A 19,299-nucleotide genomic window follows, 5' to 3' on the forward strand; every position below is an offset into this window, starting at 1 on the left:
ATTCAGATAATTGAAAAAATTACATCTTTCAGAAAAATGGCGTTACAAAGAATTTTTATTTTTTTCACAAATTTCAGAATTTTGTCACCACTTAAGTAAAACAAAAACTATGAATGTTTGGTATCTATGTAATTGTACTGACCTGGAGAATCACAATGCCAGGTTATTTTTACCATAGGGTGAACAATGTAAATAAAAATCTCCTAAAATAATTGCGGCATTACTTTTTATTAGCTATTTGGACAAAGTTGACATTTTTTCACGCTTTCTAGTACATCATATGATAAAATGGATGGTGTCATTGAAAAGTACAACTTGTCCCACAAAAAATAAGTTCTCACATGGCTATGTTCACAGAAAAATAAAAATAACTTATGGCTCAATGAGTAGGGGGAGAAAAAAAACTGAAAGCACAAAAACCAAAAAAATCCTTCAAGCCTTAAGGTGTTAATTGAATAAATCACATTTTTTAGTCATTAAATCCAGATGCTGCTACATATTATTTTTGTCCAATCCATTTATATTTTCTGATGATAGATTTCTTAATTCCATTTTCCTGTATGTGTTGCAGCCCTACTATTACCAGCATACAGAGATATTGCTTTACAGCAACTAGATTCACCATAGGAAGCAATTGAAAGAAAATGTTAATTGATTTCTTTAAAATATCTTTTTGGACGTATTTTGTGATCCATATAGAGGTCATTGTCCAGGGAGGGGGAGAAGGTGAGCTGAGCTGAACAGTGTGATCTTGTTTCATCTAAATTTAGGTGTTATCTGTCATTGTCATCCTATCTGTGATGATAGTATGACTACTGGAAAGTGATCTTTAAAGCACCAAAATGTCAAACTATAATTCGGATCAGTGATCTGAGTGAAAACTACAATATTTTGGGATTTCTTTTTAATATATGATGATGTGGGAAATGAAAAAAAATGAAAATCACAAAACATTCTTAAAAAAATATGTTTAAGGCTCTGCTCGCATGCCCATTCGGACATTCAATGTTTTTGAGAAACAAATGGATTAATTCATCTGTTGCATCAGTTATCATTTATTTATAATTTCTTAAGTTGTTATTTAGCTCTTAGGCTGTGTTCACACATTCCGTTTTTTTCGCGGTTTTTTCGCGGTTTTTCCTGATAAAAACGCTATAAAACCGCAAAAAAAACGCATACAATAAGCATCCGATCATTTAGAATGAATTCCGCATGTTTTGTGCACATGATGCGTTTTTTTCCGCCAAAAAAACGCATACCGCACAAAATCCGGACATGCTCTATCTTTTTGCGGTTTTTTGGCGGATTTCCCACTCCATAATGCATTGGGAAGTGTCCGGAAAAAGCCGCGGCAAAAGCGCGTCAAAACCGCGGCAAAATCGCGGCAAAAACGCACGCGGTTTTCTTGCGGATTTCTTGCAGAAAATGTCCGGAATTCTCTGGAAGTTTCTGCAAGAAATCCTGAACGTGTGCACATAGCCTTATTATTATAAATTTGGTGATCAATTTTTAGAATGGAAAAAAGCCCTACAGCCAGAACTTTCTCTTCCATTCTTAAAGAGAATTCTGTCATTAGTTTTTTCATGTTTCAACCAATACCACTACCATATCCCTCAAAAACCTTTTGAAGTGCATCAGCGAGGTATGTAAATCCGGACGGTTGGGTCCGATGGGCATCATTGAAGTGGCGCCTGTTCCTCCTTTCCCCTGCTAACTGCCGTCCTGTGATGTTAGATGTGTCATCCACATAGCCAACAATATCTCTAGCCTGTTCAGGGACTTTGGAGGCTCACTTAGGTGCACTTTGATCTGCCCTACTGTGGACAGATGCAGCAACCTAAAGCCCCACACATATGGTTAATGTGGAAAGAGGCTCAAATCTTACTGCGCATGCGCCGGCACACATCTTTCCGGCTCCTTTTTATCAGAGCCATTTTGCCCATATTGCTTTGTTCCCCTCTGCCAGAATTGAGTTTAATTCCAGCAGCAGGGAACAAGACAATATGGGTGAAATGGTTCAGGTAAGCGAGAGATGGAATGATGTGTGTCGGCGCATGCGCAATTAGGTTTTAGGCTGTAGGGCTGAGCAAAGTGCACCTGTGCAAGCCCCCGATGTCCAGACACAGGCGTGAGGTTCTGTTCGGCTATATGGATGATTCAGGATGCATCATCCACATCAATCAGAGTGGGAGGACGACATTTAGCAGGGGGGGAGGGACAAGCTGCATTGACTCCCATCAGACCGGACCATCCTAATTTATATACCTCGTTGGAGCACTTCAAAAGGTTATTTGGGAATATACAGAGGAGTCCGGACATAATGTACAGCTTTCTGGAATGCAGCACAGATGCAAAGGAAGGTGGTGGTATTGGTTCATACATGAAAAAACTGGTGAGAAGTTCCCTTTAAAAATGGAAACCAAATGAATCCCATAATAATCAATCAGATCCCTATGCTTCCATTTGCATAACCGATGCAATGGATAAATTATTTCATTTGTCTGCTTCTAAAATAGTACAGACCAACGGAATGTCAAAACAGACAAATGAGCAATACAAACCTGATTTGCCAATTTATGACTGGATCATTTTCCTCCCTTCCTGACCAGAACATTTCATGTGATCGTACATGTGCTTTTAATGGCTCTAAAAAAATTACTAGTTTGGATATTCAAGTTACTTTTGCCTCTTTTTTTTCTGTTAAGTCATTTTTAATTTTTTTACACTACAAAGGAAAACTAAAAATATTTTACATAGTCTTCCCCTTTGACTCGAAATTAATTTTACACATTTGACATATTTTTTGATTGGGGCATGGCTAGGAACATCGATTCTTACTGGCAGTTTCTCTTTCTTACTTGTTTAATTTTTCTTTTAACTTATGCTTTTTTTTTCTATTTTATTTTTGCTATTTTCATTTTTTTAATTTTTTTATTTTATACTCTGTACCATCCATAAAGTCTTATAAGACCTTTGGGGGAACGCTAACAAATAGTTCCATTCTTTTTATTGCTGATTTACCCTGTAACTGGGGCTTATTTGTTAGCCCTAGTTACAGGTGAGAATTTCATCTTCCTGTCTCCAATCCAGAACTGACTGTGTCTTCTTGGACCCAGCAGCTCCTGTTTCCTTCCTATAGTCTGTGATCACATGACCCCTTGGGTCCAGAGAAAGCACTGACATTACTGTATACAGAGGCACTGATTCGGCACTATGTATGCAGAGATAGGGAAGGTGAATATGAATATATATATATATACCGTATATATATATATATATATATATATATATATATATATATATATATATATATATATATATATATATATATATATATATATATATATATACAATGCCTACAAGTAGTATTCAACCCCCTGCAGATTTAGCAGGTTTAATAAGATGCAAATAAGTTAGAGCCTTCAAACTTCAAACAAGAGCAGGATTTATTAACAGATGCATAAATCTTACAAACCAAAAAGTTTTGTTGCTCAGTTAAATTTTTATAAATTTTAAACATAAAAGTGTGGGTCAATTATTATTCAACCCCTAGGTTTAATATTTTGTGGAATAACCTTTGTTTGCAATTACAGCTAATAATCGTCTTTTATAAGACCTGATCAGGCTGGCACAGGTCTCTGGAGTTATCTTGGCCCACTCCTCCATGCAGATCTTCTCCAACGTATCTAGGTTCTTTCGGTGTCTCATGTGGACTTTAATCTTGAGCTCCTTCCACAAGTTTTCAATTGGGCTAAGGTCAGGAGACTGACTAGGCCACAGCAACACCTTGATTTTTTGCCTCTTGAACCAGGCCTTGGTTTTCTTGGCTGTGTGCTTTGGGTTGTTGTCTTGTTGGAAGATGAAATGACGACCCATCTTAAGATCCTTGATGGAGGAGCGGAGGTTCTTGGCCAAAATCTCCAGGTAGGCCGTGCTATCCATCTTCCCATGGATGCGGACCAGATGGCCAGGCCCCTTGGCTGAGAAACAGCCCCACAGCATGATGCTGCCACCACCATGCTTGACTGTAGGGATGGTATTCTTGGGGTCGTATGCAGTGCCATCCAGTCTCCAAACGTCACGTGTGTGGTTGGCACCAAAGATCTCGATCTTGGTCTCATCAGACCAGAGAACCTTGAACCAGTCAGTCTCAGAGTCCTCCAAGTGATCATGAGCAAACTGTAGACGAGCCTTGACATGACGCTTTGAAAGTAAAGGTACCTTACGGGCTCGTCTGGAACGGAGACCATTGCAGTGGAGTACGTTACTTATGGTATTGACTGAAACCAATGTCCCCACTGCCATGAGATCTTCCCGGAGCTCCTTCCTTGTTGTCCTTGGGTTAGCCTTGACTCTTCGGACAAGCCTGGCCTCGGCACGGGAGGAAACTTTCAAAGGCTGTCCAGGCCGTGGAAGGCTAACAGTAGTTCCATAAGCCTTCCACTTCCGGATGATGCTCCCAACAGTGGAGACAGGTAGGTCCAACTCCTTGGAAAGGGTTTTGTACCCCTGCCAGCCTTGTGACCCTCCACGATCTTGTCTCTGATGGCCTTGGAATGCTCCTTTGTCTTTCCCATGTTGACCATGTATGAGTGCTGTTCACAAGTTTGGGGAGGGTCTTAAATAGTCAGAAAAGGCTGGAAAAAGAGATAATTAATCCAAACATGTGAAGCTCATTGTTCTTTGTGCCTGAACTACTTCTTAATACTTTAGGGGAACCAAACAGAATTCTGGTGGGTTGAGGGGTTGAATAATAAATGACCTTCTGAAAAAACTTTTCACAATTTAAAAAAAAAAAATAAACAAAGAAATAACATTCTTTTTTGCTGCAGTGCATTTCACACTTCCAGGCTGATCTACAGTCCAAATGTCACAATGCCAAGTTACTTCCAAATGTGTAAACCTGCTAAATCTGCAGGAGGTTGAATACTACTTGTAGGCACTGTGTATATATATATATATATATATATATATATATATATATATATATATATATATATATATATATATATATATATATATATACAGACTAGCCTTTGCTTTAATTTTTTTTCATAAATCAGAGCACATATGAAATACGAAATTATGTACTTTATCTTATTAGAGAAATCTGCTACTTTCTCATCTTGGAGTCATCTTTCACTCTCAAAATTCGATTGCTACTTCCAATAGGGGGCTCTAGAGTTCTAGTCCTCTTCCTCTCTGAAGAGACAATTTGTGTATTTCCCAGAGGAGCATTGCGGCTTTAAGTCTCCTCACCTTGACATGCTTATCATGTCACTCTCCACAAGGAGAGATGATACTTCTTGGATCTCAATTTATGGCTAAAACTTGTCTTCAGTTAATACACATTTCCCCATTACCTAGATAGGAGATGACAGTTGGTGCTCATAAAGTTCTATGGAGAACTGCAGCAGAGTGTCTGTGTCAGTCTCTAGTTCCTCCTCCTTTTTGATACAATTTTAACAGTCCCGACTGTCATCCTCTATCTAAGTAATGGGAACATCTGTTTGCAGTGAACACAGGTTTTATCCATGAATTGACAGTGTGTGATCAATCCAAAAGATGAAAGAAGCAGATTTCTCTGAAAAAATATATTGTCAATTTTCTTTTTTTTTATATTTACTATTGATTTATGATCTAAAAATTAAAATGAAGGTTACTCTTTAAACAGTAGGTTATCTTATGATGACCATTCCTTTAAATGGCACAGTAGGGCTGCACTGGGCTCTGTCTCTCCACCCGTCAAGGTTGATACATCACTGTAATCCATGAATATCACGGTATATCATGAGGTTACAAACAAAGTCTCTTCTAGATTTTTTCCTTTCAGAATAAGGGTTCGCTCACACTAGTGTATAAAAAAATCGGTCCCATTCTCATCCAGGAGAGTCGGACGATTTTTTCTTCACTTCTCATCCGTGTACGATCCATTTTTTTACTCAGTGGCTATCAATCATTTACAGTTTCCTATGTTACAGAATTGTAATGTATCCATAAAAATCAGATGCTAAACTGATGGTCCTTAAGGCATCCGATTTTTTTTCTCACACCCATCAGATTTTGGAGTGAAATCGCAGCCTGAGATTTTTTACTCAGTCCGAATACAACTGAGAAAAAATATGCATATCTGCTCCGCTTCATAGAACAACATTGGTTCAAGTGCAATCTCTTTTTTTCTCGCATTGCACTCATCCCTTTTATACGCCAGTGTGAGCCCTGAGGCCGGGGTCACATTAGTATATAGCATCATATATGAGTATGTGAGAGCATCCAACGTGACATACTAATGACACTTGACTCAAACTCTGCTACGAGCGTGAGCCTACTGTGATCCGATCCTCTCCCATGCGAGAAACAGATCACAAGTGAGAAGAAGGAGAAATTAATCTCTCCATCTTCTCCATTGCATGTCTCGGTGTATATCAGACTGCACTCTGATGACATTCGAGTGCAGTCCGATCTTTTGTACACACCCAATGACTTGAATGGGTACACGCCATGCAAGATACGCTGCCAACAGCAGTAGCAGCATGCTGTGATTTTTTTTTTCTCATGACGAATCAACATGAGAAAAAAATTGCAGATCTGTTCTGCCTCATTAAATAACACTGGTCAGAGTGTAATGCAAGATTTTCTCACATTGTATTCCTCCATAATATACGCCAGCGAGCCCTAAGGCCAAGTTCACATATTCAGTATTTGGTCAGTATTTCACATCAGTATTTGTAAGCCAAGATACTAGTGGAGCAATCAGAGGAAAAGTAGAATAGAAACATATGCACCACTTCTGCATTTATCACCCACTCCTGGTTTTGGCTTACAAATACTGATGTAAAATACTGACCAAATACTGATCGTGTGAGTGCGGCTTTCAGGTACTGGCTCAATAGAAAGCTGTGCATAAGTCCATATTCACACTATCAGTATTTTACATCAGTAATTGTATGTCAAAACCAGGAGTGGGTGATAAATCCAGAAGTGGTGACGTGCTTCTATTATACTTTTCCTCTGATTGCTCCACTCCTGTTTTTCCTTTACAAATACTGACCAAATACTGACCAAATACTGAACGTGTGAACGTGGCCCAAAGGTAAAAATATACAGAGTTTTTTTTTTCCTCCTTGAAAGTTACGTGATGTTTTTTTTTTTTACTTTGTAAATCCATGAAAGTCTTCAGCCTAGAATCCTCTTCCTATCTGAGCCAATTGGATCTTTTTAAGCAAAAGCACGAATGGAAAATTCTGATTGGCTCAGATGATATTGCTATTAAAATCTTGATATTTGTTATATCATCTGACAGATTAACCTGCTCTTTGTCAGGCAATTTCATTTTCCATTTTCATCATTTCTTATTTCACCCACAAAGCAATTTCGACGCTTGCTCTTTGAGAGCTCCCGTCGAAACTGCGGCGGCGTTCCGCTGAAGTGGCAATTAAACAGTATATAAAAACCTGTAATCACGAAACATCAGGAGCTGACCTGGTTTAAACGTGCAGCATCTGGCTCGAAAAAACTAGCCTCACAGCCATCTCCCGAGGTGCTAACATTGTTTTATGGGCTAATACTTTATTTTAAGTGCCCCATCATTACCAAAGTAATTCTGCATTCATGGCGAGCGCCTCTGTTTTAATGAAGTTACTTGGTATGCGCCGTTGTAACACGGATGCATTTGTACGCTTGATCCCGTCATTTGCCATGAAGTAATAGAATCCTGGTTTGAGCTAATTAATGCGGCACTCTTTCATTGCTGGATGGCTAGCCACAAACGAGGTTGTGTAGTCTATGATCACTCCTCACAGACCGTACAATATAGTACATCACCGCAATAGCTGAGCCATGAATATTAATAAACTATGGATAAGGACATTATTATCGTCATTATCACTAATAACTCGTTATTTATATAGCGCTAACATATTCTGTTCTTTTCAATACAGCATTAAAAATAGTAACTATTCTATAATTGGAGTGGATGAACATATAAATTACAGCCTCGTATTGTTATTTAAACTCCAAAGTGTTTCTATAAAAATCGTTGCGAATATCCCGTGATATTATTGTGTCCTCGACACCGTATATCCACGCTGTAAACGGATTTTATGGCGGCTACATCTCCGCTATTTCTTATTAAATATTCACAATAAAATAGAATTTGTGTTCAATGCTTTGTAGATTGTAGACATGAAATTTTACAGAAATGTCTCGTATAGTTTTGTAGCCATATTGCATTTTTACACCGGCTGATAATCGAGAATGCTGGTTCACTGATTCTATAAACTATAAGCCCCAATTCGTCAATTGTCACTTTTCCTTTTTTTTTGTCTTGTGATATTCAATGACGTTTTCTTTTTGCACCACATTCTTCAAAATGATGCAGGAGGTGAATGAGTTTTGTGCAGAGTCCAAAAATGGTCTTTGCAGAGATAAGGAGGATTTGTGGATAATCTGCACTTCTGGTATCCCATATAATAAATCCAAATCCAGACCGAAAGTACGGTATTTCTTTATTCAGTCAACGCTTTTCGCAGGACCAGGCTTCTTCATCGGGACACGAAAAGCCTAGGTTTTTTGCACCACATTCTTCAAAATGACGCATGATGTGTACCAGTTTTGTACAGAGTCAAAAATGGTCTTTATTTATTTGTCATATTTTAGGTGAAAAAAAATGACACCAAAATATCTAGCATACATAATATCATTGCGGTAATGGGAGGCTAGAATACATTTACAGCAAATGTTGGACTTACCAAAAAGTAGCAAATTATGATTTAGGATACCAATATAGGCCAGTATAAGTATAGGTCACATCATAAAGACCCTAACATGGGAAGCATGACTAAAAATGTAAGTGAAAAATTTTGTTGAAAAACAGATAAAAACATATAAAACATAAGGAAAACATATGAAAAATACAGTACAAGGAATCAATACAAGGTTAAGAACCAGGAAAAAAGAAAAATGGACAGGACAGCTCTAAGAGATGGCACAATGCAGATGGGCAAGCAGGAAAGAATGATGAGTATGTGAGGGAAGTATATATGCAGTAAATAAAAAAAAGGTGTGATAGTCAAATAAGGCACATATGTATATAGAGTTGTGGCCAAAAGTTTTGACACCCCTGCAATTCTGTCAGATAATACTCAGTTTCTTCCTGAAAATGATTGCAATCACAAATTCTTTGGTATTATTATCTTCATTTAATTTGTCTTAAATGAAAAAACACAAAAGAGAATGAAGCAAAAAGCAAAACATTGATCATTTCACACAAAACTCCAAAAATGGGCCAGACAAAAGTATTGGCACCCTCAGCCTAATACTTGGTTGCACAACATTTAGCCAAAATAACTGCGACCAACCGCTTCAGGCAGTGGCTTGAAACTCATGGGCCCCGATGCGAAAGCTCCAACGGGGCCCCCAAGTATTTTAAATCTTTAATAGCAATAGCCTTTTTGTATAGGCCAAAGGGACTTTGAGGGCCCCCTAGGCTCCAGGGCCCGCATACGATTGCAACCCCTGCACCTGTTGTAGTTACGCCCCTGGCTTCCGGTAACCATCAAGTTTCTTACAATGCTCTGCTGGAATTTTAGACCATTCTTCTTTGGCAAACTGCTCCAGGTCCCTGATATTTGAAGGGTGCCTTCTCCAAATTGCCATTTTTAGATCTCTCCACAGGTGTTCTATGGTATTCAAGTCTGGACTCATTGCTGGCCACCTTAGAAGTCTCCAGTGCTTTCTCTCAAACTATTTTCTAGTGCTTTTTGAAGTGTGTTTTGGGTCATTGTCCTGCTGGAAGACCCATGACCTCTGAGGGAGACCCAGCTTTCTCACACTGGGCCCTACATTATGCTGCAAAATTTGTTGGTAGTCTTCAGACTTCATAATGCCATGCACACAGTCAAGTAGTCCAGTGCCAGAGGCAGCAAAGCAACCCCAAAACATCAGGGAACCTCCGCCATGTTTGACTGTAGGGACCATGTTCTTCTCTTTGAATGCCTCTTTTTTTCTCCTGTAAATGTTGATGCCTTTGCCCGAAAAGCTCTACTTTTGTTTCATCTGACCAGAGAACATTCTTCCAAAATGTTTTAGGCTTTTTCAGGTAAGTTTTGGCAAACTCCAGCCTGGCTTTTTTATGGCTTGGGGTAAGAAGTGGGGTCTTCCTGGGTCTCCTACCATACAGTCCCTATTCATGCAGACGCCGAAGGATAGTACGGGTTGACACTGTTGTACCCTCGGACTGCAGGGCAGCTTGAACTTGTTTGGATGTTAGTCGAGGTTCTTTATCCAACAGCCGCACAATCTTGCGTTGAAATCTCTTGTCAATTTTTCTTTTCCGTCCACATCTAGGGAGGTTAGCCACAGTGCCATGGGCTTTAAACTTCTTGATGACACTGCACACGGTAGACACAGGAACATTCAGGTCTTTGGAGATGGACTTGTAGCCTTGAGATTGCTCATGCTTCCTCACAATTTGGTTTCTCAAGTCCTCAGACAGTTCTTTGGTCTTCTTTCTTTTCTCCATGCTCAATGTGGTACACACAAGGACACAGGACAGAGGTTGAGTCAACTTTAATCCATGTCAACTGGCTGCAAGTGTGATTTAGTTATTGACAACACCTGTTAGGTGCCACAGGTACGTTACAGGTGCTGTTAATTACACAAATTAGAGAAGCATCACATGATTTTTCGAACAGTGCCAATACTTTTGTCCACCCCCTTTTTTATGTTTGGTGTGGAATTATATCCAATTTGTCTTTAGGACAATTCTTTTTGTGTTTTTTCATTTAAGACAAATTAAATGAAGATAATAATACCAAAGGTTTTGTGATTGCAATCATTTTCAGGAAGAAACTGAGTATTATCTGACAGAATTGCAGGGGTGTCAATACTTTTGGCCACAACTGTATATATAATTGTACCTTATTATTGTTACTGGTATCTTTCACTCACTCATCAATTCATCATGCATGCCCATATGTAATGTGTCATCGCTTGGGGCTTCTAGTGTCTGGCATTTTTCCTTTTCTCTGGTTCTTAACCTTGTATGGATTCCATATACTATATATTTTATATGTTTTTATCTGTTTCAATGAAGCTGTTAACTTTTGCATTTATCTACGGGTTTAGTCATGCTTCTCATGTTAGGGTGTAAATAATAAATTAGGCAAAAAGTATCAGGAAATCCTAAACTACACCCACAATGGCCAGCTAAAAAAACAGATTTCAAAAAAGGTGCAAATGGAAAGATGAATTTGGTGCACAGAAAAATGGCGCATAACACTAAAAACTCATCAAATGCAATCAATTGAGCCCAAAATTTGTTAAAAACATTTTTTTAATTATTTTTAGGATTTGGTGGTTGTTACCATTTTTTTAACATCATTGTCCCTGTGTGAACGGGAGAATATTAGAGTTTAATATTTCAGGATTAATTGAAATTGTACATTTTTTCATTCTACAGATTGATACATTGGCTGCTGAATATCCTGCAATAACTAACTACCTCTACCTTACCTACAATGGACAGGTACTATGTTTTTATTATTGTACGCCAGGGGTGAAATATCTTTAGCTCTAGTGATCTGTTTTACAAAAAAACTCGTTATCCACATTAGTTCAAAGTTAGTACAAAGATAAACTTTTTTACCCTGTCAATTGTAGCCAAATAGGCCAAAGTCGAAATTGCCCTAACCTGTAAGAACAGTATTGGCCAGTCTTATATATAGTAACCTTCTTCTAGAATTTCTTGATTGAAATATTGAAGGATAATTGTGTAAAAAAAACAACCCAAAACACACAGAGTAATCTTCCCAGAAGAATAATGGTTACACACTTTTGTGTGGTCTATTAGAAATGTGATACAATGATAAGGTTTGATGAGACATTTCCTAACAGCTGTAGCGAGTACCCTTTAATATGACTTTTTATGATCTATATATCTTTGCTATGGTTAATGCCTTTACTCATTTCTTCCCCAGGAGCATGACATAAAGTTTGATGACCATGGAATGATGGTTCTCGGCTGTGGCCCGTATCATATAGGTACTGTCTGAGTCCCGTCATCCCCTCATATCTATAATAAACAGTTAATAAAAAACAAGTACGGTAGATAAATGGGACTTCAAATAGGGACAAGAGCAGACTCATAAGATAATGCTATTATTTATTCTGAACCGAACCTTTTTTTCTGCCAAGGGCCATTTGTTTATTTAATTTATACCATCATTAGGGGGCCATAGAAAATTGATATTTATTCTGCTATATAAACATATATCGTAATTATTAGTGATGAGCAAATATACTCGTTACTCGAGATTTCCCGAGCACGCTCGGGTGTCCTCCGAGTATTTTTTAGTGCTCGGAGATTTAGTTTTCTTCGCCTCAGCTGAATGATTTACAGATATTAGCCAGGCGAAGTACATGTGGGGGTTGCCTGGTTGCTAGGGAATCCCCACATGTAATCAAGCTGGCTAATAGCTGTAAATCATTCAGCTGCCGCGAAGAGAACTACATCTCCGAGCACTAAAAAATACTCGGAGGATGCCCGAGCGTGCTCGGGAAATCTCGAGTAACGAGTATATTCGCTTATCACTACTAATCAGACATGTGGGTCTCCAGTGGCTTCTCCCTTCTGAATCCCCTTGAGTGACAAGTCTCTGGCTCTACACGCACATAGGCCGGGATCACACATGCGAGAAATACGGCCGAGTCTCGCATGTTAATACCCGGTATTGCCGCCGTCACTCAGGAGCGGAGCGTGCGGCTGCATAGCAATACATGGAGCCGCACGCTCCCCTCCTGAGTGACGGTATTAACATGCGAAACTCGGCCGTATTTCTCGCATGTGTGATCCCGGCCATAAGCAGAGACCTGTCACTCCAGGGACGGAGTAGTTCAGGACCCTATTGTATGATTAGTCTCCCGTACTGTTCGGTCCCCGGAGGCTTTTAAACATATTTTTGTCTGAAACACTGCAGCGATTTAGAGTTGAACATACCTGGCTGGAATCATACAGCCGTGTGTCTGATCCAGGCTGCTTGCAGATGAGGCAGCGTGTATCAGCTGTCAGATTCATTTAATATGCAGAGATCTCCTTTTATTCTGACTTTACCTTGTTGCATAATGTTAGAATTTAAAAAAAAAAAAAAGAATATAAAAGAAACTAAATGGAAAGTAGAATATTACACCACCAGTTCTGTATTACTGCTTCTTGTAAGTGTGATCATTAATCATGTTGTTGTAGCGTTTCAATGCAGTAAAATAAAACTGGCTGTTATAGCTCTAGCAAAATATAAATTACTTTTGCAATTCCAACCTGTATATAGAGTAGTTCTGAACCTCCTCCATCTTAAAAAAATATGGTCCTGGTGTAGGAAAGATGGAAGTCCAAGATTGGATGAGCACCACAAATTGGTTTTGTGGCAGATTGGCATAGTTTTCACATTGATTGTTAATGGCTAAGTGGATTTGCAAGTATTTAGATGTCAGGTTTCCACATACAACTTCTATCCATGCTTGTAACCATTATAGTCTATGATGTTGGTCACTTGCCCATGTATTTTTGTGGACCAAGCGATCCACACCAAAACATGAAAACATGTCTCATTTTGATCGGAGTCACTGATAAAACTCGCCAATGCTGGTCTATGGGCCTAAAAAAAAATCTGGCAGCACTTGGATGCCATCCATCAGCCATCCATGTGTTGTACAAGTTTTATGATTGTTTCATAGAAGAAGAGAGGTAAAATGTCTAGTATGAAAACAACCTGATAAAACTCTGACGATAAAAACTAACACAGCGACTAAACACCCATGAAAAGCTGATTAAAAATGCTGATGAAAATCGGTCAGTTATTTACATCCAAAAATAAGGCCTAAAACTGCTATTTACTTATGAAACTGCGATTAGCAATCAGTTTGAAAACTACACCAAACTGAAGCTGCATAGGAAGTCACCCTAAATCTTAGGGCTTGTGCACACGGCTGTATTTTTGGTCCAAGAGGGATTGGAAAAAGCATTGAATCGCTTTCAGAACAATGCTATTCTATGTCGTACAAGTCAATGAGAATTTGGAAACTATCAGACTGTACTCGGTTGACATCTGAGTGCAGTCTCATTTCCACAGACTAACACAATGGAGAAGATGGAGAGTTTTTTTTCTCCATCTTCTCTTCCTCCAAAAAAATCGGATCCCATTACGATCACACTATGATCACACTCTGATCAAAGTGTGAATAGCATAATCGATCCGATTCTATCGGATGAGAGAATATGTGGTCGTCTGCACCTAACCTTACAACAAAATACATAGAATCAATTCCTTTATAATAATCAAATATGAAAGTCCACATAGTAGAGCACTTTCAGTACCCTCTGGATTTCCACAACTCTATTTAGAAAATTAAATGAAGAAATTGATAGGCTTTGTAAAAAAAGAAGGCCATTTTGAAATATGGGCGTTCTGGATTGGATTTATTTGTGATTTAGGAATTAGCGATGGAAAGTTCCTATTTTTTTTCGTATTCTGTAAGTATTGGAGGTATGATGCAGTAAACCAAATTGATTTGAGATCAGTCATTAGAGTCACATATAAAATATATAAAATTTATGATATATGTTGTAATGCATAAATTAAAAAAATCCTGCGATGAATGTCACCATCTATTTGTGACTAGCCGTAGACATCTTTACCATAGCATAATCTGGTAGTTAGCTGAGGAGCAGGGGTGTAAGGCCATGTTCACATGTTCAGTATTTGGTCAGTATTTTACATCACTATTTGTAAGCCAAAACCAAAAAAGGAAAAGTATAATAGAAACACGTCACCACTTCTGTATTTTTCACCCACTCCTTCTTTAGGCTTACAAATAATGATGTAAAATACTCACCATATAATGAACATGTGAACGTGGCCTTAATCTCAAGGGTGTAAAGCTATATTCATAGTGACTGATGGAGCATACTGGCTTTTTATATTATAGGAGGATATTAATGCCATTAGGCTATGTTCATATGTTGCATTTTTGCAACTTTTTTTGCTGCATTTTTTTAAGCAAATTAAAAGTTGCTTTTTACAGTACTAGTAAAAGCTATGGGATTTCAGAAATCTCATGCACACGCTTGTTTCTTTTTCTCACTGAATTGGAAAACTGCTGCGTTTTTGAAAACTGAGGCATGTCAATTCTTTAATTGTTTTTGCAACATTTTTCACCATAGAAAGCAATGAGAAACTTCAAAAATACGCAATGATGCATTTTTGATGCTTTGATGCTTTTTTGGTGAATAAAACATCCATTATTAAACAAATGACACATAAGTCACAGCAAAAAAAAAAAACTCAGCAAAAAAGCAGCAAAACCTGTTTTTTGTAAGCAGCTTCTTTACTGCCAAGAGAGAAGGTTTTGCCTGCAAAGAAAAAATGCAGCAAAAGCTCAATGTGTGAACGTAGCCTTAACAGAACAAGATTATTATAAGACTTTTATGCTGAAGTGTACTCACTAGTGTACTCACTAAGCTAACCCAAAGTTATTCCTTTTTTTAAAATATAGCAATGGAAATAATGGTTCTGATATCTGAGAACTAGGAACTATAAAGGGGTTGAAAAATACACTGTGTTCCAAGTTATTATGCAAATTGGATTTAAGTGTCAAAACGATTTAATTGTTTTGTTTTTCAAATAAACTCATGGATGGCACTGTGTCTCAGGGCTCAATGGATCACTAAAATCAATCTTAAACACATGTGATAATTAGTTTTCCAGGTGATTCTAATTAAAGGAAAACTACTTAAAAATGATGTTCCACATTATTAAGCAGACCACAGTTTTCAAGTAACATGGGAAAGAAAAAGGATCTCTCTGCTGCCGAAAAGCATCAAATAGTGCAATGCCTTGGTCAAGGGATGAAAACATTAGATATTTCTTGAAAATGTAAGCGTGATCATCTTACTGTTAAGAGATTTGTGGCTGAATCTGAGCACAGTCATGTTCGTGCTGAAAAAGGCATAATGAGGAAGGTTTCAGCCTGGCAAGTTCATCGGATAAAGAGAGTAGCTGCTAAAAAGCCATTACAAACCAGCAATCAGATATTTGAAGACGCTGATGCCTCTGGAGTCCCTCGAACCTCAAGATGTAGGATCCTTCAAAGGCTTGCTGTGGTGCATAAACCTACTATTCGGCCACCCCTAAACAGTGTTCACAAGCAGAAACGGTTGCAGTGGGCCCAGACATACATTTAGACTAATTTTCAAACAGTCTTGTTTACTGATGAGTGTCGAGCAACCCTGGATGGTCCAGATGGATGGAGTAGTGGATGATTGGTGGATGGCCACCATGTCTGCTATGATCTGGTGGCCTAAGAGCAGCACGAGACGTACTCTGGAGAAGGTGGTACCTGTACTGACCGCAGACCCTGAACTTAACACCGCAACTAGAAGTAGCCGTGGAATGTACCTAACACTCCCTGGACATCTCGACACAGCCGGAGGACTAATTACCCCTAGAGATAGAAAAGGGAAAACTATCTTGCCTCACAGAAAATCCCCAAAGGATAGACAGCCCCCCACAAATATTGACTGTGAGAGGAGAGGGAAAAAACATACACAGACTGAAATGAGAATTTAGCAAAGGAGGCCACTTCTAGCTAAATAGAAAAGATAGGACAGAGTACTATGCGGTCAGTATTAAAACACTAGAAAATATCCACCACAGAAAATACAAAATCTCCACAGCTAACTAAAGATATGGAGGGTATATCTGCATCTCCAGAGATACCAGCTTGGCTAAACAAATCCTTATACAGACCAAGCTGGACAAGACAAAAAAATGAAAAAGAACTGAACAATAAGGCCACAGCATGTGGACAGCAAAAATCAAGGCCAGAACTTATCTTTGTTGAAATGAACAGCAAAGCAGGAGAGACCCGGAAAGGATGTGAATCCTCCAGGAACAATGGACAACTGGCACTGACTAAAGGGTCAAGCAAGACTAAATAGCCCAGTCAGAATTGCAAAAAGTGAACACACCTGACAAATGCTGCGACTCAGAGACAGCAGCGCTACCACTTACAACCACCGAAGGGAGCCCAAGAGCAGAATTCACAACAGTACCCCCCCCTTGAGGAGGGGTCACCGAACCCTCACCAGAGCCCCCAAGCCGATCCGGATGAGCCAAATGAAAGGCATGAACCAAATCCTCAGCATGAACATTGGAGGCAACAACCCAAGAATTATCCTCCTGGCCATAACCCTTCCATTTGACAAGATACTGAAGCTTCCGCCTCAAAAAACGAGAATCCAAAATCTTCTCAACCACATACTCCAACTCCCCATCAATCAACACCGGGGCAGGAGGATCAACAGAGGGAACAACGGGCACCACATATTTCCGCAACAAAGATCTATGAAAAACATTATAGATGGAAAAAGAGGCTGGAAGGGCCAAACGAAAATACACTGGATTGATAATCTCAGAAATCCTATAAGGGCCAATAAACCGAGGCTTAAACTTAGGGGAAGAAACCTTCATAGGAACATGACGGGAAGACAACCAGACCAAATCCCCAACCCGAAGCCGGGAACCAACACACCGACGACGGTTAGCAAAACGCTGAGCCCCCTCCTGAGACAACACCAAATTGTCAACAACATGAGCCCAAATTTGCTGCAGCCTGTCAACCAGAGTCCACCCCAGGACAATCAGAAGGCTCAACCTGCCCCGAAGAAAAACGAGGATGAAAACCAGAGTTACAAAAGAAGGGTGAAACGAAGGTAGCAGAACTAGCCTGATTATTAAGGGCAAACTTGGCCAATGGCAAGAAAGCCACCCAATCATCCTGATCAGCAGACACAAAGCATCTCAAATAAGTTTCCAAAGTCTGATTAGTTCGCTCGGTTTGGCCATTTGTCTGAGGATGAAATGCGGAAGAAAAAGACAAATCAATGCCCAGCCTAGCACAAAAGGCCCGCCAAAACCTAGAAACAAACTGGGAACCTCTATCGGACACAATATTCTCCGGAATGCCATGCAAACGAACCACATGCTGAAAAAACAACGGAACCAAATCAGAAGAGGAAGGCAACTTAGGCAAAGGTACCAAATGAACCATCTTAGAAAACCGGTCACAAACCACCCAGATAACTGACATCCTCTGGGAAACCGGAAGATCCGAAATAAAATCCATAGAAATATGCATCCAAGGCCTCTCAGGGACCAGCAAAGGCAAAAGCAACCCACTAGCGCGGGAACAGCAAGGCTTGGCCCGCGCACAAGTCCCACAGGACTGCACAAAAGAACGCACATCCCGTGACAAAGAAGGCCACCAAAAGGACCTACCAACCAAATCTCTGGTACCAAAAATCCCCGGATGACCAGCCAACACAGAACAATGAACCTCCGAAATCACTTTACTAGTCCATCTGTCAGGAACAAACAATTTCCCCACTGGACAGCGGTCAGGTTTATCAGCCTGAAATTCCTGAAGAACCCGTCGTAAATCAGGGGAGATGGCAGAAAGAATCACCCCTTCCTTCAGAATGTCGACCGACTCAAGGACCCCAGGAGAATCAGGCAAAAAGCTCCTAGAGAGGGCATCAGCCTTAACATTCTTAGAACCCGGAAGATACGAGACCACAAAATCAAAATGGGAGAAAAACAGGGACCATCGGGCCTGTCTAGGATTTAGCCGCTTGGCAGACTCGAGATAAATCAGATTCTTATGATCGGTCAAGACCACAATACGGTGCTTGGCCCCCTCAAGCCAATATCGCCACTCCTTAAATGCCCACTTCATAGCCAACAACTCACGATTGCCGATATCATAATTGCTTTCCGCAGGCGAAAACTTTCGAGAAAAGAAGGCACACGGTTTCATTAAGGAACCATCAGAATTCCTCTGAGACAAAACGGCCCCTGCCCCAATCTCAGAAGCGTCAACCTCAACCTGAAAAGGAAGAGAAATATCCGGCTGACGCAACACAGGGGCAGAAGTAAATTGGCGTTTAAGCTCCTGAAAGGCAGAAACAGCCGCAGAGGACCAATTCTTCACATCAGCGCCTTTCTTCGTCAAATCGGTCAGGGGTTTAACCACACTGGAGAAGTTGGCAATGAAACGGCGATAAAAATTAGCAAAGCCCAAAAATTTCTGAAGGCTCTTCACGGATGTGGGCTGGATCCAATCATGAATGGCCTGAACCTTAACCGGATCCATTTCTATAGATGAGGGAGAAAAAATGAAGCCCAAAAAAGAAATCTTCTGTACTCCAAAGAGGCACTTAGACCCCTTCACAAACAAGGCATTATC

At 39.6% G+C, this 19,299-nt stretch overlaps 1 protein-coding gene across 2 annotated transcripts in view; it reads left to right on the top strand.

Annotated features, from left to right (window-relative positions):
- CPS1 (carbamoyl-phosphate synthase 1) overlaps positions 1 to 19,299 on the top strand; it is a 131,074-nt gene that overhangs the window by 61,075 nt on the left and 50,700 nt on the right. For both annotated transcript variants that reach the window (XM_077272240.1, XM_077272239.1), the window contains exons 23-24: positions 11,462 to 11,527; positions 11,979 to 12,042. In XM_077272240.1, coding sequence (XP_077128355.1) covers positions 11,462 to 11,527; positions 11,979 to 12,042 — 130 coding nt within the window. The remainder of the gene's footprint in view (positions 1 to 11,461; positions 11,528 to 11,978; positions 12,043 to 19,299) is intronic.

The sequence above is a fragment of the Ranitomeya variabilis genome, chromosome 7 (genome assembly GCF_051348905.1).
Source record: "Ranitomeya variabilis isolate aRanVar5 chromosome 7, aRanVar5.hap1, whole genome shotgun sequence".
NCBI lineage: Eukaryota > Metazoa > Chordata > Amphibia > Anura > Dendrobatidae > Ranitomeya > Ranitomeya variabilis.